Source organism: Sarcophilus harrisii, chromosome 1 (genome assembly GCF_902635505.1).
Source record: "Sarcophilus harrisii chromosome 1, mSarHar1.11, whole genome shotgun sequence".
NCBI lineage: Eukaryota > Metazoa > Chordata > Mammalia > Dasyuromorphia > Dasyuridae > Sarcophilus > Sarcophilus harrisii.
Window position 1 is genome coordinate 467,523,822 of NC_045426.1, and position 22,376 is coordinate 467,546,197.

A 22,376-nucleotide genomic window follows, 5' to 3' on the forward strand; every position below is an offset into this window, starting at 1 on the left:
ACATTTTATATCATCATTTCTTAAATGCTTCTAACATACCAAAAGATCACATGCTAAAGGAACATTCAAAAAATCCAATTGTACAGATCAGGGACAAAATTAAACCAAGAAAAATATTCACCAGAAAGAGGGGAGGAAGACCTTTCTCCTATTCATTCTCCTAATGAAGAGAAAGTCTCCATGTGATTATAAGATTATGCTAGTCAGAAATTATGGGTTTTTTTTAATTTTCATGAGATGCTGAAAAGGAAGGGGGAAAATAACCAAAGAATCACAAGAAAAAAATATCAGCCTGTAGAAATTCCTTGATTGGGTAAAAAAATGAAATTAATATTATTAGAAAGCTAATATATCTTTTTATTCCAAGGGGGTAGATTAAGTACCACTAATTAGATACTGAGTCAATTTAAGTAACTAGGAGATCTTCCCATGGGAACTATGGAACATTTCACAGTGGAAAGTTTATGCTATGTATCTCAATCATGCTTCTTATTAATATTGCATCATTAAAATCAAGCTAAGTCTCCTCTTAGCCAATCTAATTTCAGATATGTTACTTTATTTTTTTTTTATCAAGTACTTCTTAATTAGATTAAATACCTATTTTTAGAGTGCATAGGGAAAATAGCTAGGCAAACAGTAATTCAGACAGCCTGACAGTGAGGGCAGGCATGATGGTAATTTGATTTTAGGTCTTTTGATGCTCTTATATGCTTTCCCCACCCTATGGGAAGTATTAAATTCCCCTCCACACATCTTACTGAAGGAATGCCAAAATTGAGGTATTTACCAGGAGAAATACAAGGACATACATACTTAGATGTTTCTTAATAGTTCCCCTATGAAAAGACCTGGTTAGTTTAGTCTCCACTCACCAGAATAATGGTACCCAACTAGCCTATTTAAATTTTGAAATAAATCTTCTTATTCTGCCTTTTTAAGTGTCATTTATAACTTGGTCAACACTGGAGAGATGATGTGACATAACTGATAGAGCAAAAGTTATAGAAACAGGAAAAATTGTATTTGAATTCTACCTCAGATTTTTGCTAGTTATGTGACCCTATGGCCAATGTTTAACCATTTTTGGCCCCAGTTTCCTCATTCCTCATAAAATAGGAATAATAATTATGATACCTCACTCATAAGAATGTTGAAAGGATCAAATGAGGTCCAAAAGGGCTATCTAAATGTCAGTTATGAGAAATAATAACTGAAATTAATTTGGAGTTTTCACTTGGAGCATCAGCACAGGGCTGTGACAAATGGCATAAGTTGATCAACATAACACTCCTGTGCCAAGTTAAAAATGCTAAATAGAAATGCCAAATATAGAGGTTATTTCTTATATTTATATAACACATATGGACACGTTCATATATTGTATACAGTTATTATATGTCATATATCAATGACCTAAAAAAAAGTTAATGCAGCTTCCTGATTGGCATAATTTGTCCCCAGGGAGGAGCTACAAATCATATTCAATATTCAACTCTGGCTGACATGCCTCTCTTTCAGATCCCTAAAGAATAGTATCTACCTCATGTAAATATTTCTGCTAATATACTAAAGACTACATAAACATGAATGAATTAATGAATGAATGAATGAATAAGGCATTTCTATTTTCCAGACACAGTGTTGTATATAATTCTAACATTTCATTAAAATGATCCATTAGTTTAGCTGGTAAGAATCTCTGTCCTAAAAGCCAAAAGTATATTATTTGTTCTATATAAAAGATGCTGTTGATCTGATAACTATGAGAATAAGTCAATGTTTTAGGAATCAGGTCTCTGGAATTCTGGCCCTGACTCTACCATAAATAACTATGTACTCAGAGGACTCAGAGGAAATGTACTTAATTCTCTGAGCTTCAGTTTACTTTGTAGTTAAAATGATAAAATGCTTTGAAAAGGATAAAAACTGTAGAAATGTAATTTCTGTTATAAATTCTTAAAGATTTTATATTTTTTTAAAAATGTGATTTAAAATGAAAAAAATGTATTTTCTTCAAAAACTGAGGAAAAAACTCCATTTACTCAAAAGAAATTTACAGTGAGAGTTTTGATGAATTGTTCCATCTGTTCATATGAGATTTTAAAGGAACTGGCTTATAAATTTTGCTCTATGACATTATGTTCACTTAGCTAAATTACTCCTCCTGTAGTTGTAAATAGGATAGGACTTACTCAATCTTCCCATGAGATAGAATTTTAAATGTGAAAGTGTGCTTTTAAGGTCCTCCTTTTGATAAAGAAGTACCTCAATCTTTTCATCGTATGTATTACATATGTCTGACTTCTCTACTGTAGTCTCTGGTCATAAACTTCCATCATTAATGGTGTTGATGTCACTTTAATAATCCACAGGAAGTATATAAATATTTTGGGAATTTTCAGTCGGGTCACTGTTTGAAATAGACAACATTAAGAATATGATATGTCATACGGAACACTATGACCCTCATGGAAAACATACAAAGATGTGATCTTTCCCAAAGAGCCAGAAAAGGACTTTTGTAAGCATTGATTTTCAATAGTGTCTTTACACAAGTTATCATCCATTCCTAAAACACTCTCCCTCCCATCCTCTGCCTCTTGCAACACCTGCCTTCCTTCAAAATTCAAGCATAGCCCTCCCTCACTTAAATTCAATTCACTTGCATGTCATGAATCACCTCCTTGATGTCATGGTCCTCTTTGAGAATGAAGAACAAACAACAACAAAAACAACCATTTTCTGTGTAGAATGAGCAATATCTTTCCTGGTCCTGCACAACTGCAAATGCATTCCCCTCGATGTTAGCTTTGATTTATAGCAATCTTGTGTGTGTGTGTGTGTGTGTGATTTAACGCTGTTTGTCTATTTCCTCATCTATAAAAGGAACTGAAGAATGGCTCATAATCCTGTGTGACCCTAGAGACAGTTTCATATTTGTATATGTATTCCCAGTGCATAAGACAATGCCTAATATAAAGCAGGCACTTAATGAAAATGTGTTCATTGACTGATTACAAAAATAAAAAATAAAAATGAAATTCCAAGAACTCCTAGGAAGTGTTTCAATATACTTTCCATAGCCAGAAAATATTTGGCTTCTTACTTTCCTACTACTATCAATCATAGATTGATAGGGAAGTAGCGGAAAAAAAAATGTTGTTTCTACTCCCTAAAGTTTTCTTATCTTATCTTAGGGAAATCAGACAACACAATTGACCTCATTTTCCCCCTGGTTAGTTAACATAATGGCACATTAGGTTTTTTTAAAGAAATCTCAAATGAATATCAATATAGTACCAACAAATATAGTTTCAATTCCTATTAAACAAAACAATTATTTGCTGAATTTGGTCAGTGAGATTTAATAAGTTGTTTCAGATTCAGTGCTTTTTCCCATCTTGTTTCCCCAAAACAGGATGTAGGTGTGTTCTTTGGTTATATATTGAAACCCAGTTATCAGCTACAGGATCAAAAACAGTTCTGCAGAATTTATAAGGGCACATACTTCTTTATCTAACATACTATGACACACTGTAAGCTCCTCAGATGAATAAATATTTAACCAATGAGACAAAGGATTAATTGGGATTCTACAACAAAAAGATTTAGAGTCACAAATCCTATGAGATTATGATGAATTTATTTTAAGATAATTTGTAAAAAAAAAATAATCATGTATTTCTTTTCTTAAAGTAAATCAGTTTAATTTTCTATTCTAATATCTATTTCTTTAAGAAAAGGTCCAAAAAAGTTACCTGGTAGAGGGTCTTGGCCTGAAATTAGAATAGGAAGTTCCACACAGTCCTCTTCATTTGGCCTAAACCAGTAGTCAAAAATCAACCACATTTCCAGAGTACTGCCTGTATGCCTCAGGTTTACTGTATCTAAATGCCAAGACCTATGCAGCTGGATAGATGTTCCTAACACCTGAAGCTTATAGAGTGATCCAATGCCCTCAAGTTCATCCTGGGAGAAAAACAAATAATTTGTCAAACCTTTCTTCATTCCCAAACTCCCTTCATCAATTTTAAACTGCATTTGAAATTATCATTTATTAGAAACAACACACACACACACACACACACGTTTGTGTATGTCTATATATATCATATATAAATACAATATACATGTCATATATACATATACATATGTACAAATGCATGCATATGCATGATATATTTTGTTTTTCAGTAGTGTTTAACACTTTGTGATCCCATTTGAGATTTTTTGTTTGTTTGATTGTTTTGGCAAAGACTCCGGGATGGTTTGCCATTTCCTTCTCCAGCTCATTTTATAGATGAGTAAACTTGGATAAACAAGTTCAAGCTACTTGCCCAGAGTCTGAGGTCAGATCTGAACTCAGGAAGGTGCATCTTCCTGACTCCAAGTCTGGCACTCGATCCACTGTGCCACCTGTATTTATTTTGAGAGGCAGCCATGATATAGTGATATAGTGAATAGATATAATGAATAGAGAGGTGGCTTTGGGATTACAAAGAATTTGGTCCCAGATAAGAAAATATTTTAAAATCATATAGACATGTAATGGACAGACTCATGGGCATAGTCAGAGAAACCCAAGTTTAAATCTTATTTCAAGTATTTACTAGCATAACTAGGCATAGAAATTAACTGTAAATATCTAGGATGAATCTGTTATGTGATAGTCTGGGTATGAATTGTCTTAGGGGAGAGAGAGCAGCTACAATAATGAAATCCTAAGTTTCCAGACTATGTATAAGAGTCACTGAAGTAGTAAGTTCTCATTTTTTTCTTTTTCTTTGAAAAAACAATTACTCATATTTACAAAACCTTGTCTATACAACAAATTTGTGAGTTGTAGAGTAAATGTATTCCTGTCTTTATTTTACAGATGAGAAAAAGTCTTAGACAAGTTAGTTAAGCAACTTGCCTGGTCACATATAATATGTTACATATAATATTCCAGAACCAGAATTCAAACTTCGGTATTTCCTGACTTTAAAGCCCAGGTTCTTTCCACGGTTCCATTCCACCTAATTTGAAAAATGTTAACGAAAATAAGTGAAGTCCTTGGATTTGAATGCTAGCTAATTTATAATTATTTCTGTACCAGAATTGCCAAGTTTCCAAGAAGGGAAATATATTGCAAAGGTAGTGACTGATTGTTAATTAGTTCAAAGGGGTGCATGGGCTGGTTGATTAGAAATTTTTATATTTAAGTAATTTGAGATTTCTCCTTGGTATAATCCACTTAGTTTTTTACCTGCCCACTCAAAACTGCACAGTAAATACCCTATTTTTCAATTCTAGATATCTCAAAGTATTCCTCCTTAGAAATCATTTAGTGTTTTTAGATTGACAATATAAGGTTTTGCAGTCTACACAGATAATTCTGAATACCTATTACTTGATAATAAAATTCTTGTAAGTAAAATTCTGGAAATAAGATTTCATTATCAAGAATCTCAAACTCCCAAGAACATGTTTATTTCAAAGTAAGGTAAAGCTCTGAAGAATTCTGAGTATTCATCAGTAGCAGGAAAAAAAAAGATGAGCTTATACACCAAATAACCTTTTCTTCCTCTCAACTCCTCCCAAATATTGACAAGAAATTCCATTTGTTATGTTCTGTTCCTGAGGAACCACACTTGGATGGTGTTCCTATTCTCCAGTGACTTTCTGTACTATGTGAAACTAAACCGATGAATCTCATCATTAAAATCTTTTTTTGTTCAAAATAGGTGGTTTGGGGTGCTCCTGGCTCTGTTCACTAGGGAAAGCTCTGCTGTGTCTATTTTCTATAATGCTAAATAATCTGTCAATTCAGTCAAAATAGTAATCTAAGTAGTTGTCTGGTGTCATGGAGACAGTCTGGGTGGCAGCAAAGGGAATTTAAGGCAAAAGGGGAAGACAAAGACACATCTGGCAAGGAAAGAAGCACAACTAGGAGGAGAATATTGAGCATGAGCATAGAATACCCATCAGCATGGTCACTAGAGTTTTAATTACAAGAAAATAATTTCTCCAAAAGTTAGTGGGCTTCCAACTCTTTTGGTAATAAGAAAAGGATGAAATACTTTGATTTGTGCTCCATTTTCTGTCATACGAAGTGTTAGCTTTTTGTGATTCAGATGTCCATAAAAGACTAGGGAAAGTTCCATCATTTCTTCTTTGGTACTCAAACCAGATCCAACAATATCCACTATCCATGAACCATGTCCGTTGATTAAGGGTTGCTCAGGGCTACAAATCAGTCTTTTCCCTTTAAAAAAAAAAAGATGATTAAATGAGAAGAGAAAACACAAGGGAAAATCATAATATAGTTGAACCTAAGACTGGATACTACCTAGTATAAACAAAACTCTATTTGCAGGCTATGGTGTATCTATGGCAACAGTTACTCAGAAGAGAGCAATGCAGTATTGCTTTTATTTCTGAAGCAATGTAACATTTGAGTGTTCTTATGTGTTTTAAATGTTAGCTTTCAAGCGTTTTTTCTTTTTCTTTCTTGTTGTCAAGTTGTCTTTACTTTCCCTTTGAGAATTATTTACTGGAGGGCATGAACCATACCTAAAATTAGTCTCAGAAAGCCATCAGTAGGAGAGAAACCTACCATGTCACTGAAAAACCCTATTAAGAATTATTATTTATTTTATTAACTTTTACATTATTTGTTATCTTGGAATCCAGGTACTATTTTAAAACTCTGCAAGTAACCTGGAGTAGACCCTAGTCCAAACTGGTGGTGGTGGTGGTTGTTGTTGTTGCTGTTGTTGTTACTGGGTTTTTGGTTTGTTTGTTTAGTTTTTTTGTTTTTTGTTTTTTTGTCTGCTATCATCCCTTTATCAATTTGGAGAAGCCTGTGGACTACTTCTCCAAAGAATATTTTTAGATCAATAAAAAAGGCACATAGGTTTGCAAATGAAAGCAACTGTATTGAGATTTGGTCATTAAAAATAAATTCATAGACCTTAGATCAAGAAACCCTGCATTCATATTACAACTAATAATAGGAGAAAGAATTAGTGCCAAGTTCTTCCAAGGTCTCTTTCTCTTTAAAATAGCAAAGCAAAATGTTAGCTTTTTTTTAAACCAGAAATATAAACAAAGCACCAGGAGACACATATCTATATGGGTATCTCTTTGTGTATGTATATGAACCTCCATTTGTATATATTTATGATTTTATTAGTGTAAAAAACTCCTATTCTGGAAACTCCCTCCACCAAATTGGATCATTAACTTATACAGAGTTATATATATTTGTTTGGAGTCATTAAGGATTAAATGGCTTGACCATGATCACAAATAATAGCTATATATAATACTTATAATGTGCCATGCATTGGAACAAGTACTTTACAATTAATATCTCATTTGATCCTTGCAACAATCCTGGGAGGTGGGTGCTATTATTAATCCCATTTTACAGATGAGGAAACCAAGGTAAAAAGAATTTAAATTTAAATTTCTCAAGGTTAAATAGCTAGTAAGTGTCTGGAGTTGAGTTTGAACTCAGTTCTTTCTGATTCCAGACACAGTCCTTAATTTACTGAGCCACCTAGCTGCCTCAAACCAGTTATCAAAGGAAAGACCTGAACAAGATATTCCTGAATTCAATTCTCTTTCCACTATGCCATGTTGCTGATATGTAATAAACTTGCTTATGTATAAACATTTCTATTAGTGTGTATATATACACACATACCTTTACATATTTGCATAAAACATATGCATGTATGCATATAAGTATAATATATGGGGACATTATAGCACATATATTTATGTGTATAAATATATTTATACTTATATGTATATGTATATTGTACTATAGTTTATATTTATACATACCTGCCTTTACATACAAATATTGGTGGACATGTAAACTTGAAAGCACCCTTATTTATGCATATATATTTACATATATATTCATATATACACAACAAATATTTATACTGATTTATATGTATACATATACATATGTATATACACAGGCATTTACATAGATGCCTATGCATATATGCTTTTAAGTATAATATACTATGGTATTACAGTGTATGTATGTAGATTCACATAGACATAGATATATACATGCATGTGTCTATATACATACATACTACCTTTCCATATGTTATATACGTATATACATACATAAGTATATTCTGTGATATCTACAATAAAATTCAATGGTCAGACAACTTAGTTTTTAGTAAACTGCTAAGGAACAAGGACTCAAAAGCAAAGGAAGTGCAAATAAGAAATTGGACATCTTATTTCATATATAATCTCTTATATTATATATATATATACTACTGTACTCAGTTCTCAGTTCACTGGGTATGGAATATTTACCTATTTCATCCAAACTAGCCAACTGACTGCTTATCAAACTATTATTGATATGATTTAAAAGACATAAGAAGGAGTCTTTAGAACTGATTGTTCTATTCAATCAAAATAACTGAATTGGTTAATGTGCATAGAGCTGGTGTCCAATTTGTTACTGACATTAATGAGCCATGACAACTTTAAATAATGGGAGGTTAACTACAAAGGCCCCTGGTGACCAAGATTTTCACTAGAGATGAATGAAAAGTTGCTTCTCAGTTTTGAAATTCTACATCGTTCTGTTCTTTTCTTGACTTCTTCCTCTAAGGGAGAACAGCTACTGCCAAAGAAAGCCTTTCTGATGTTCAAGGTTAGTCTTATAAAGAGCGTGTAGCCCCGAGTATCACCTTATTGTGACGCAGACTGCATTTCAACAACTACTACAAAGGCTAAGATGATTCAGGAAGGAATCCAAGCTACTTGGCATCCTGTTCAGAACCTTCAGTCTCAGACTTATCATTCTATTTTTTCCCCCAGAGTTAAAAAGTTCAGTTAGTTCTGACTAATCTAAATTCAAAAAATCATGCACATAGAGCACTATATGGAAAATTAATATGATTGCAACACAAGGAACAAATGTCAATGCTCAATATATGGGCCTAAAAATAAACTATGCCTCATCTAGCAAAATGACTACATTAACAAACATCCAAACATTGTGTTTGGAAACACAACATGGAAATCCACAACTCTTAAGTTATTGTGACCCTTTAGGGTATTTGATTTAGAACTACCTAATTGGGAGGGTTCTGAGGAATTGCTTCTGGTTTCAATTTCAGTATATTTCAAACACATGACTTAAAAACTGCATTAGCATGCATATTTGTAATAAAGCACTAGCCAAATTATTTAATCTTATTTAGCCTTAGTTTCTTTATCTAAAATGGTAATAATATCACTGCCTAGTTCACAGGATCAATTTTGAGAATATTATAATACAGATAAGATTATTTTTAACATATTAAAGTACTATAAAATTTATTTTTATCAACTAGATTGTCATAATTGTTAATAGTATCATCACTATTTCATACTCTTCTTTTTTTAAAGAGGTTCAATTAGAAATGGCCTAAGAACAAGTAGCTGTAGCTATCTTCCTATTATGCTTTCACATTTAATATTCTGTAAAATAAAGCGCATGTTTGGATAAAATGTGACTATACTGATTTTGTTGGAGTTTGATCATCTGGGATGTATATCAGGAATGCTAATAATAGGAAAATTATCAGAATAATTGACCATATCTATAATAAAAGCAACAAAAAGTATATGATCCTATCAACAGATACAAAAGCAAAGTCTGGGAAGTGGGTGACCTGTCACCTGTAGAAGTCACTCTCCTAGATGATAGGTTCCCATACTCATACTGATATTCTAGCAAAACCATCAAGTTCTCATAATACTAACTAATCAAGAAACCCAATGAAAAAACTACAGAAAGTGATGTTTAAAAAAAAATAATCATTCTTTAGAAATTAAACTCTAGAATTGGTTTATTAGTTCTCAAAAACTTGACAGTTATTTTGCTTTATTCAGGTCTTTGCCTAGGATGACCTACCTATAGTCTTCAGTTCTGAAACCGTTACATAGGCTCCCAAATGGGAATCAAGCCAATTCCAACATGGGAATACCCATTCAATGTTTGGGTCTTTGGATTCCTGAATAGTTATCATCTTTAAATAAAGTCCAGCTCCATAACCTTCTCCATCATGTGCAAGAAGCACTTTTTCCAAGTGACTCAGGGAAACAGCTTCCACTATGAATAAATCCAGCTGCCAAAATCAAATATTTAAAAGGATTAATGGGCATAATGATAGATAGCATTTATAAAGAGTTTTGAGGTTTGCAAGCATTTAAATATATTATCTCATTTGATCCTCACAAAAACCTCGCTAGTTGATGCTATTATTATCCTGTTTATAGATGGCAAAACTGAGGCAGACTAAGGTTAAATGATTTGCTCAGGATTATAGAACTAAATATCTAAAATAATCACTGAACTTAGTACTTTGTAAATCCAAGTCTAGCACTCTATCCACTTACTGCCCTACCCAGAAAGTTGGTTTTTTTGTTTGTTGTTTTGTTTTGTTAACATATGCAAGCCAATTTAAGTTATGTTATTATGCTAAATAACCAATTACTTCCCCTGAGATAGCATAGGTAAAAGTATTTTATAAATTTCAAAACCTTTGTAAATATAAATTATGATATTAATATGAATCTATACACATATTTTTTAGCAAAAGTTCTGATTTATGTTGAGTTTTTAAAAGAAACTCTTACAATTTGGACCAAACTATTGAAATCATCATCTTGTTCACTAAAATAAGGATGATGCTAATAGCTTTCCAACTCCAACTTTCTTCATTTCTTCTAATATATATTCCTATAACCAGATTTCAGGAGAAATAGTGGAAGACATGTGCTAAACTCAAGATTTAAAAACCTACATTTTTATGAACATTTTCCATTTAATTGGTGTCTTTTAGTTTTTATGCCAAATATTTCCAGATACTGCCCCATCGTGTATATTCTTTTCTTGCCCTGACATCTCCCCTCCCCCATCACAGAAACAATTTAGGAAAACTAACTCAGTGACTAAGTCTAATAAGATATTTGATAACATCTCTCTACAAGGAGTAGGGAAATTTGTTTTTATCATTAATGCTTTAGAATAAATATTGGCCACTACCTTTAATCTGAGTTCAGCTGCTTTTTAATATTTACAGTATCGTAATCATTGTGTGCATTTGTCTCCTGGTTCTGCATTCTTCATTTTCCATCAATTCTTGCAGTCTTTTCGTGTTTTCTTGAACTCTTCATAAATCATTCTTTAAGGTGCAATTATATTGCATTTTATATTACAGCATTCAACAATTTTTCAATCATTGGGCACCCACTTTATTTTTAGTATTTTATTATTACAAAAGTGCTATTATGAGTGTATTAGTATATATGTGAACTCTTTCTGATTGAACTATTTTGGACATATGCCCAGTAGTGGCATAGTAGTATCAAAGGATATAAATATTTTAGTGAATTTTTTTTTTGCATAATTTCAAACTGTTTCATTGAATAGTTGAGCCAGCTCATACCAAAACAACTTATGATGCCTATTCAATATTAGGTATTTCAATTGATGAATTTATAGGCATTTATTCAGTACCAACCATATACTAGAGTCCCTACTAGATATTGGGGATACAAACTCCAAAATAAAATGGTTCCTGACCTCAAGCAGTTTACAGTGTACTGAAGAAAAACACGTATACAAACAAATAAATACAGAATAAGGTAATTTCAGGGAAAAGACACTAACAACTAGTAGAATAAGGAGAGGTATCATAGAAGAGGTGATATTTTGGCACTCCTTTGAAAGAATCTTGAGATATAAGGGAATAAATATGAAAAGGAAACATAAACAGGCATAGAGATAGCCTGCGCAAACACAGAGAAACAGAATACCATGGATAAAGAACAGCAGGGGAAAAAGGTCATCTGAATAATAGTATGCATTGAGAGATATAATGTAAAATAAATCTGGAAATGTAGGTTGGAGTCAGGTTTTGAAAGACTAGAAATGAGTAAAATAAACCTGGAAATGTATGTTGGAGTCAGGTTTTGAAAGACTAGAAACGTAAACTGACGGCATTTGAATTTGATACTTGAAGTAATAAAGTAATAAGGGTCACCAGAGTTTTTTAATCAAGGAGGAACATGATCAAACCTGTGTTTTTAGAGTATCACTTCGGCATTTGGGAGTAAGATTGATTAGGAAAGGGAAAAGATATGAAACAAGGGGACTAGTAAGGAGATGATTGCAATAATTAATCAAACAAGAGATGATAGGAATGTGATTCTGGGCAGCATTAGTATGAATAGAGATTAAAAAAAAAACAAATACAAGAAATGTTGTACACGCAAAATTGATATCTGTCAAATTATTGGGATGGGGGAGAAGGAAGGATAGAAAATGAATCTGGGTTTGTGAAGCTCAGAGACAAAGAATTATATTATTATAAACAGAATGAAGAATGTTCACAGGAGGGGTGGGTTTGGAGGAAAAGATAATGAAATCTGTTTTGAATGTGTGGGTTTCAGATACTTATACTTCAAAATGTGCAGTAAGGGAATTGTTCATATATTTTAATGTGTATGAAGTGAAACTTCCAAGTGATTTTAATTTGTATTTTTCTTATCTATTAGTGACTTAGAACATTTTATCATATGAAAATTGATAGTTCATAATTCATCTTTTGATAACTCTACTAACTTTGTTGATTTATCTATCAAGGGATATATCTCAGTCTTATATATGTAGACAACTCTTCATTTTATTTTTGAAATCAGACTTTTATAAAAGTTGCTAATTGCAAAGATATTTTAATTTGGCAATTTCTCTTTTATTTAAATTCCATTTGCATTGATTTTGTTCATATCAAAGGCTTTAAATTTTATATAAGACAATTTTTGCATTGTATCTATTGTAATTTATTTTATCTTTTGTATTAAATTCTCCCCTAATCCATGGAACTACATAGTACTTACTTAAGTTTTCCATTTTGTAAAAAAAGTATTTTGATTTTTAAAATATTGAGATTACAATACATCTTTTTGAAACTCATTGTGAAATGTTAGATTCTAGACTATTCATATTTTCCAGCAGACTATTTTCCAATTTTACCCCTAATTTTCATAGAAAAAGCAATGTTTCTTCCAGAAGTTCATGTTCTTGAATTTACTGAACAAGAAGGCCTGAATTTGTTTGATTCTATACCAGATCTCCAGAAACTAAGCCGTTAACCCTCAGATTTGGTACTCCACCTAGGATCTAAATTGCCTTGATTAGTGACTGGGCACAAACTCACCAAGCTTTTCATACTTAGCCAGCTCTAGACAAAAATGTGTTTCACATTCTATCCAACTATCCACTTGGACCCTCTTGCATTAGGCCTTGCTGTTGTACATGTATCCTGCTTTCTACTTTCCATCTTCTGATCTGTTCACATAAATCAAATCACTACTATCATTGTATTTGGAAAGGATGTGTCAAGTGAATGCTTGTTATGTATGAGAGAGTATTTATACATAATGTACCATTATTGGGAGGTAAGTTGCTTGAAGACAGAATTTATTTCATTTTTTCATTTAGATTTCCATTACTTAGGTCAGTATCTGAAACATGGATTGCACTTATTGAATGCTTTTCCATTGATTCTTTCATTCAATTAAGTCTTGCTTATCTTATCTACCTACTTTTGTATTTTATAATTAATACCAGAAATTATTATTACTAATGATTTCTAAAATATCTTGAAATGTTAGACATCTACTCTGTTATTTTTTTCATTATTCCTATGATTTTTTAAAAATCTTTCTGTTTAGTTCTTTTTTTTGGGGGGGGGGGGTGGAGAAGTATATGTGAAATAATTGGAGTTAAGTAACTTGTCCAGGATCATACAGCTAGTAAGTAGTAAGTGTCTGAGGCTGGATTTGAAGTCAGGTACCCCAGACTCTACTCCACCCCTGTGCCATTTAGCTTCACCTCTGTTTAGTTCTATAAAGAAATCCCTTGGTTTCTAGCAGTAGCAGCTTAAAAAATAGATTTTAGAATTATATATAAAGAGAAGCAAAAATGATCTATCTACATTTGCAGTTGATATTGTAACTTATTTTGCTCCAGGGATTCAATTTTTAAAAATTAAATGAAACATTTAGCTTCAGAAAAGTGATTTATTGGCACAGATTGAATCTGTAAATTAATTTAAATAGTATCATCATTTTGATTATGTTAACTCAATCAAACCTTGAATAGTGAAGTCTTGGAATGGTAGCTTAACCTCCAGATATGTCATGTAGTTATAATTATTTTAAATATAGTTTCTTTTTCTATCTCATCCTGCTAGATTTTGTTAACAATATTTTTTTTAAAAGATGATGAGTTTAATACCTTTATTTTACATCTTCCTAGATGTAGAAATTAAATCTTCCTTTAATGCTATTGTTTCGGGATGGAATTCCCAATAATGAAATTGCTTCCAGAAAAAAAAAAAAAAAACAGAGAATATTGGGATCATAGAAACAAAGTTAGAAAGAACTTTAGAGGTCTTTTAGTCTAGCCCCCACATTTTATAGCAAAGGAAACTGAGGTCCAAATAGGTTAAGGAAATTTTTCAAAGTTATATTTCCAGCTCCAATCTTCAAACTCCTACCTCAAAACTCAGATCCAATGCTACTACATTTGATACTGCCTTTCAGTGTCTCCTCCTTAGCAACAATTAAGATAGGCTTTGCCATTCTTTAGTAAACAAAAGTTTGTAAATTTGTCTAACTCTAATGATCTGGACAAAAGAAAATAATGCCTCTGAAATGGATGGAAACATAGTATTGTGCCTGTCCAATGTCAAATTGAAAAGGAAGAAAGTAGTTAAGTTCCAACTGAGTGACTGAATGAGAGCTTATGTCTATTCTTAGTTTTCTAACATATCAAAATAATATTAATTTAAAATTTTACAAATAAAGAAGCAAACAACAAAAAACAACAACAACAAAAGAAAAACTAGGAACTCAATACAAGAAAGGCATCATAGTGAAACCAATAGAGGATTTGAACCAAGTACTTCTGAACTTTAAGATCTGCAGAAAAGGAAAAAATGTGATACATGTTCTCAGCTTCTCTTTGGAGTCAAGCTTAGCAATTAGAATTGCACAGAATTTCAATACTTTTTTTTGTTGTTTGTTTGTTCTATTTATATTGCTTCAGTCATTGTGTATATTGTTTTTCTCATTTTGCTTTCTTCATTTTGAATCCATGTTTCCCTGGAGAAATTCTTTGTCATTGGTTTTAAATGTTCCATTTTCTTAATATATTTTTGATTTTTTCCTTCCTTTAATTATCTTGCTCTTCTGAATCATCTTATAACTTCTTTCAATTTTTCTGCTATTATTTTTGAAGTAGAGGGAGAGATCTTAACATGGTAATTTTTTTACTGAAATTTTAAAATAATTTTCTTTCAATTCATGGTATTTTCCCACAGAATTTGTGAATTTTATCCATTGATCATTTTCATTTGGTTCAAATCCTATTTCAGATATTGCCTATCTTTAGACCCTCAGTAAGTAGGTCACTTAACCTCACTTTGCCTCAGTTTCCTCATCTACAAAATGGTAGTAATACATTTTCTGCCTTACAAGCTTGTTGCTAATACTGAATGAGTTAATTATATGACTTTTCCAACAATTAAAATGCTATATAAATGATAGCTATTTTCAAAGATGATCTCCTATGGGCATGGAATATCGCACACATTAGTAGATATGATCAATATATTGATTAGTTTTGCTGAACTTTTAAAAAATCTTTGTCACTACTGATGGCTCAATGGAGACAGGAAAATGAAAAGCTAGATTCAGAAACAAGATGATAATTTTTTTTTAAATCTCTAAATTTCAAACAGGTCATTCTCATCTTTCAATCTCATAATTGCCTTGGTGAAGTCAACTTGAAACCAGATAGTATGACTCAAAATATGGTCTTTTAACTGGACAATGTAACATGACACTTCTGGAACACTTTCCCCTTGGATCATCTCAAGCACTTTTTCCCCTCTTTCTATTGATTTTTCATATAATATCATATATTGTAATTATTCATATTTGTGTATCCATCTATTTTATAAAAGTAGATTGTGTCTTATCTAAACTTGTCTCTCTCTAGATCCTGATACAGGATTCGTAATTCATTAAGAACTAAATAGATGTTTATTGAAGATTTAATTTTGGATTATACCAAGACTTAAAGATTTAACCCTTCCTCCCTTCCCCTTCCCCTTCCCCTTCCTCCCTTCCCCTTTCTCCTTTCCCCTTCCCTTTTCCCTTCCCCTTTCTCCCTTCCCCTTCCCCTTTTCCTTCCCCTTCCCTTTCCCCTTCCCTTTCCCTTCCCCTTCCCCTTCCTCTTCCTCTTCCTCTTCCTCTTCCCCTTCCCCTTCCCCTTCCCCTTCCTCCCTCCCTCCTTCCCTTCCTTCCTTCCTTCCTTCCTTCCTTCCTTCCTTCCTTCCTTCTTTCTTTCCTTCCTTCCTTCCTTCTTTCCTTCCTTCCTTCCTTCTTTCCTTCCTTCCTTCCTTCCTTCCTTCCTTCTTCCTTCCTCTCTCCCATTTTCCTTCTCTCTCCTTTACTCCTTTATCGCCCTCCATTCCTTTCTCCCTCTCTTCATTCTTCCCTTCCTCTCTTCCTCCCTCCTTTTTTTCTTCTTTTTCCAAGCAATAAGTAGGAGATCCAGGGTGTGAATGATCCCAGGTTCACTGTTCTTTCCACAATATTTTGCCTCAAATCCAGACAAGATGCTTTTTGTAAAGTGCTTAGCCATTCTGCCTCCACACAAGAGAAAAATAGAATCTTATGTAATCTCTAATATGAAGAATCACACTGACATATTTTTTATTACTTTTGGAAGCTTTTTAAATTTTGACAATTCCCATCACTTAAAACACAATTTACCTGAAGTAATATTATTTAGGAATTTCAGAAATCTGAGAAGAAAATGTAAATCTCTTTACACTAAAAATTATATTTTTATAATAATTATTTTTAATACTAAATAGAATGAGTAATACTAATACTAAATAATCGGTTCTATAATTGATTTTTAATTTGCCATTTTATAAAATTCTTAGAGAGAATTTTTTTAAAATAAAAATAATGTAGTTGTTAACAACAGAATAACCAAAGATGTTTATTCATTGTCTACTGTCACTTTCTTTAACCAAATCTGACATTGCATTATTATACAGAGCTACTGGTTATTGTCATCAGTATATATTGATGCCTCCTTTTCAATCAATAGTCATATATAGTTACTTGGGACTATAAGAAATTAAGTGATTTATCCAGAAGGACAAAGGAAGCATCACCAGAAGGGAACTTAGAGTGACTCCAAAACTAGCCTGTCTGTTCATTATGCCAGTGATGCCAAACTCAAATAGAAATGGATCCTTGTGAGCTACATACTGACTTAGAAAATCACAAATTAATATTATTTATGTTGTATTTTTTATTTTAGTTAATATTTACCAATTATATTTTAATCTGGTTTGAGTAGCACTAAAGGAATTTTGCGGGCCCTGAGTTTGATATTTTCTTACTGTGGAAGGCTGCCTCTCATGAACTTTACTTACTTTTAGTAAATCATATTAATGAATTACCCTAAAAGAAAATTAAATCTTTAAGAGAAATAAATAATCCCTTGCCTCTCTACAGTATTTTAAGTCAAGATACTTGTCTCTTGATACTTCTGCACTGAACAAAAATTTCCTTTTCTTAGGTTGTCCTTGACCACCTTAATGAATTTAAAAATAATATTCCAAGAAGGGGTCCATATGGTTTACTAGACTGATGAAGGGGAACATAATACACACACATACACACACACACACACACACACACACACACACACACACACCATTAAGAACTCCTAAGAACTCCCTTCCTTCCTTCCTTCTCTCCCTTTTTCCCTTCATCCCTCCATTCCTTCTTTTTTCTCTTCCTTCCTTTCTTCTCTCCCTTTCTCCCTCTGTCCCTCCCTTCCTTCTTTCCTTTTTTTATTCCTTCCCTCACTCCCTCCTCTCCTTCCTTCTTTCTTTCTTCCTTCCCCCTTCCTTCTTTCCTTCCTCCCTCTTTCCCTCCTTCCTCCCTCCCTCTCTCCCTCCTTCTATCCTTTCCTCCTTCTCTCCTTCTCTCCCTCCCTCCCTCTTTCCTTCCTTCCTTCCTTCCTTCCTTCCTTCCTTCCTTCCTTCCTTCCTTCCTTCCTTCCTTCCCTTCCTCCCTTCCCCTTCTCCTTCCCCTTCCCCTTCCCTTTCCTCCCTTCCCCTTCCCCTTTCTCCCTTCCCCTTTCCCTTCCCCTTCTTGGAATATTATTTTTAAATTCATTAAGGTGGAAAAAAAACAGGATTGCAAAAGAAAACCATTTTTTAAACAAGATTTTTACAATATCATGGACATCAGTTAAAGGATTCCAGTATTAAAGGTTAATCTTAAGAACTACCTGGAGTGGGTGAACTCTATACTTAGCATGGTGTCAATGCAGTTAATGCTGCCCCAGAACAAAGATCACATCCATAAGGTCAAAGACAACCCAAGAAAAGGAAATCCACACCTTGTTCAGTGCAGAAGTATCAAGAGACAATTGTCTTGACTTAAAATACTGTAGAGAGGTAAGGGCTTATTTATTTCTCTGAGTATGTGAATGAACCTATTCCCTAGGGAGTAGAGAAGTGTTTCTCCCTACTTATACTAAGTTTTAACTCTTGATAAACCATTTTTCCTATCATTTTCAATGCAAAGATTATTTTCCTTAAATGAGGAAACAGAAACAATCTATAAATGGAATAATTCTACCTTTTTTTCTTTCTTTTTTTTTTTTAATTTCACATTTAATATCATGCCATTGGATATATCTTTTGCTTATGGTTTTTTATTATATTCTCTTCTCTCCTGTCTTCCTCCTACCATTCCAAATGCTTGCAACATGCCTCCTTTGTTCATCCACAGGCAGGTTGTTTCAATATTTAATTTTCTTCATTATAAGAGTCTGACACACACAGAGTATTCAAAACACCAATTGTAGGATTTAGAAGGCAAATTCAAGACACCTATTTGGGTCACCATATTTCCATGTGAGTATGCATAGGCAAAAACAGTTTTCCTAACATTTCAAAACAACAAGAGAAATAAGTCACAACACATGTATAAAATATTTTTACCTTGTTTCTTTGAAATAATTCTCCTTTTTTCAAAGATTGATATAACTTCCTAGCTCCTGAGTCCCCTCTTTTTCCATAGAGAGTGATATAAACATTGGCAAAAGTTTCAGCTCCCCATTGGTCTCCAGTGTATACAGAAACAATATAGTTAACAACTGGAAGAAGGGAAACAAAAGTATTGTTAATTGAATAGAACAAGTTTACACTCTATTCTGGGAGTGTACACAGAAACAATTTGACACATAAATAAAGGGATCATTATTCTTGGGATCATGTTTCTTGGAGAACATAATAACACTCAGAAAAAAAGAAAACATTAAAGTTATTGTCAACCATTTTGAAGTCTTAAATAATAAATCAATAACAACAAGGATAATGGCTATGATTCTAACTTTTTTCCACTGAAACCAATGAATATAAAAGACAAAAATTAATTGGGGAAGTAAACAGCTGGCTAAGATGGTATATGAGAATGAAGCCAAATTCAACTTCCTCCCTCTGATACATGGTGGGATGAAGCTCATGATTGGGCCATGACTCTTGATGGATATATCTTATTCAAAAGAAACAGGATAGAGAGAAAAAAAGGTTGGTGGAGTAGCACTTTATATTTAAAATATTTACTTATGTGCAGATATGTAGGAACCAGAAGAAGAAAGCAGAATAATGAGTAATTGGAAGAAAAAATAAATATAATTTTTGTCATGGAAGTATTCCACATAAAATCTGGGGGAAAAAAAAGAGAAAACAGATGAGGAAATTGAGAAACAGATCCAAAGCCTGGCCCAGAGACATGATATCATGGTGATGGAGGATTTCAGTGATTTGGATATCTAATGCTTTTATTTCTCATGAGCAGAGAACCTAATAATTTCTTGATTTGACTTAGTAATAACCACATTTTGAAATAGAAGCAGCATCAACAGGAGTAAATCATATGCTTTTGTACCATATGTTTTCATGTGTGTGTATATATAAACCTGCATATTTATACATACACAAGTGTTTAATAAGTGTCTACTACGTGCCAGGCACTGTACTAAATTCTGGGTGTACAAAAACAGACAAAAATAATCCCTGCACTCAAGGAGTTGACAGTTTAATGGGGGGGGGGGGAAGGAGAGGGAAATGTTCATTCTTCATTTTCATCTAAAACCAATGACATCATGGATAATGTCTTGACTTGCTAGTGACTTGGACTGAAGCGAGGCAGAGCTGCACATTCACCACTTCGCTCTCCCTTTCAGAGTTAACAAAGTCTAGTGGCAAGGTAAAAGCCGAGCTGACTGGAGATGATCCAGGATGCAGCGGATGCTGTTGGTGTCTTTGAAATCTTAGTAAGTTCTGATCACTGAAAATAGAATCACATAGGAAACAGTATATACAAGAGATGTTAAAAAGGAAGACAACATGCCTACATACATATGTGTGTATGTATGTGTGTATATGTGTGTAGGTGCATATATGTATATATTTGTGTGCATGTGTGTGCATATATATGTGTATGTATATGTATATATATATATATATTGTGTATATGTATATATATGCATGCATATGTGTGTATTGCATTGTGCATATGTTCATGTGTGTATGTTTAGGCGTGTATATACATATGTGTATATATGTGCATGTGTATGTAGATATGTGTATGTGTGTATGTATGTGTTATATAGGTATATGTGTGTCTACAAACACACACATGTGTATGTATATGTGTGTCTATTTGTGTCTATATATACATACGTGTGTATTTGTGTGTATATATGTGTGGGTTTGTGTGTATATGTGTGTACATATAGTATATATGTCTATATATGCATATATATTTGTGTACATGTGTGCATATGTGTATGTGTGATTATGTATATATGTGCATGTGTATGCATATGTGTATATATAATATATGTGTATATGTGTGCATATATTTATGTGTGTATGTGTGTATATGCACATATGTGTATGTGTATATGTGTGTATATTTCAGTTGTATATATTCATAAATGTGCATTGTGTATGTATATATGTTTGTATGTATATGTGTATATATTTAGGAATGTATATAAGTGTGTATATATCTATATGTCTATATAGATATAGATATGTATATGTATATATGTGTGTGTATGTATATATGTGTATATGTGTATGTATGTATATATGTATATGTAGGTATATATTTAGGTGTGTATATACATGTGCATGTGTATATGCACATGTGTGTGTTTAGGTATGTATGTATGTGAATGCATGTATGTATATGTGTGTGTATATTTAGGAATGTATATATGCATACAAGTGTGTATATATATCTATATAGATATGTATATATATATATATGTGTGTGTATGTGTATGGGTGTATATTTAGGTGTGTGTATATATGTGCACGTGTGTATCCATTGTGTGTATGCAATATGTGTATATGTATATGTGTGTGTTTAGGTATGTATATATATGCATGCATGTATGTATATGTGAGTATATTTAGGTGTATATATGTGTATGTGTATTTAGGGGTGTGTGTGTGTGTGTGTGTGTGTGTGTGGCATTAGGGGGGTGAGGGTCAAGAAAGGAAGGCTAAGCTTTTAACAAGGTAAGGGTATGGGTGACTGTGAGAATGTCAAGATGGAATTTAAGACCAGGGAAGGCTGATTGCTTCAGTCCCTCTCATGACTGTTGGAACACTCTCATGTGCTCCTTCCAGCAGAATAAATCCTCCTATGCTTGGAGCAGACAAGCCCCAACCTCACAGAAGGGTTTGAGGTCTGTCATTACCCTCAACCTGGTTTAACCCATCTGCCAAAACACTCTTACCAGTGTGTGGCCCCTGTGTTTCCTACAGCTTCTTGTAGCTACAGGTGAGAGGTCGGTTTTGGTGGGCCCCAAAGGAGCCCAGAAAAGGGTTTCCACAATTCCTCACAACAGAGATGCTAATCCTTCGTGATACCCTCTATTCCCCAAGACAATGTGTAAAGGACTATGCACAAACGGAATTGTTACAGGATAAAAAGGGAAATGATCTTAGAGTGAAGGCACTAATATTAAAGAATAGAGGGAAGGCTTTCAGGGAGAAGCTCTTAGAAGATTTTAAAGAAACCAGGAATAGAAATGAGGAAAGAGAATTACAAATATGGGGAACAGTCAGTGAATTTGCACAGTCTAGAGACAAAGGGTCTTCTGCAGGGAACAGCGAGGAAGCCAGAGGAAGGGAATAAGCCTCAGGGGTTCTCAAAGAGTGGTG

The 22,376-nt window shown here is 33.1% G+C and overlaps 1 protein-coding gene across 1 annotated transcript in view; it reads right to left on the reverse strand.

The window, feature by feature from the left end:
• The window catches only part of RP1 (RP1 axonemal microtubule associated), a 582,455-nt gene that overhangs the window by 180,251 nt on the left and 379,828 nt on the right, over positions 1-22,376 (reverse strand). Inside the window, exons 33-36 of the mRNA XM_031946393.1 lie at positions 19,134-19,288; positions 9,935-10,148; positions 6,066-6,250; positions 3,762-3,972 (exon numbers count right to left, since the gene is read on the reverse strand). Of these exons, the coding sequence (XP_031802253.1) occupies positions 3,762-3,972; positions 6,066-6,250; positions 9,935-10,148; positions 19,134-19,288 (765 nt within the window). The remainder of the gene's footprint in view (positions 1-3,761; positions 3,973-6,065; positions 6,251-9,934; positions 10,149-19,133; positions 19,289-22,376) is intronic.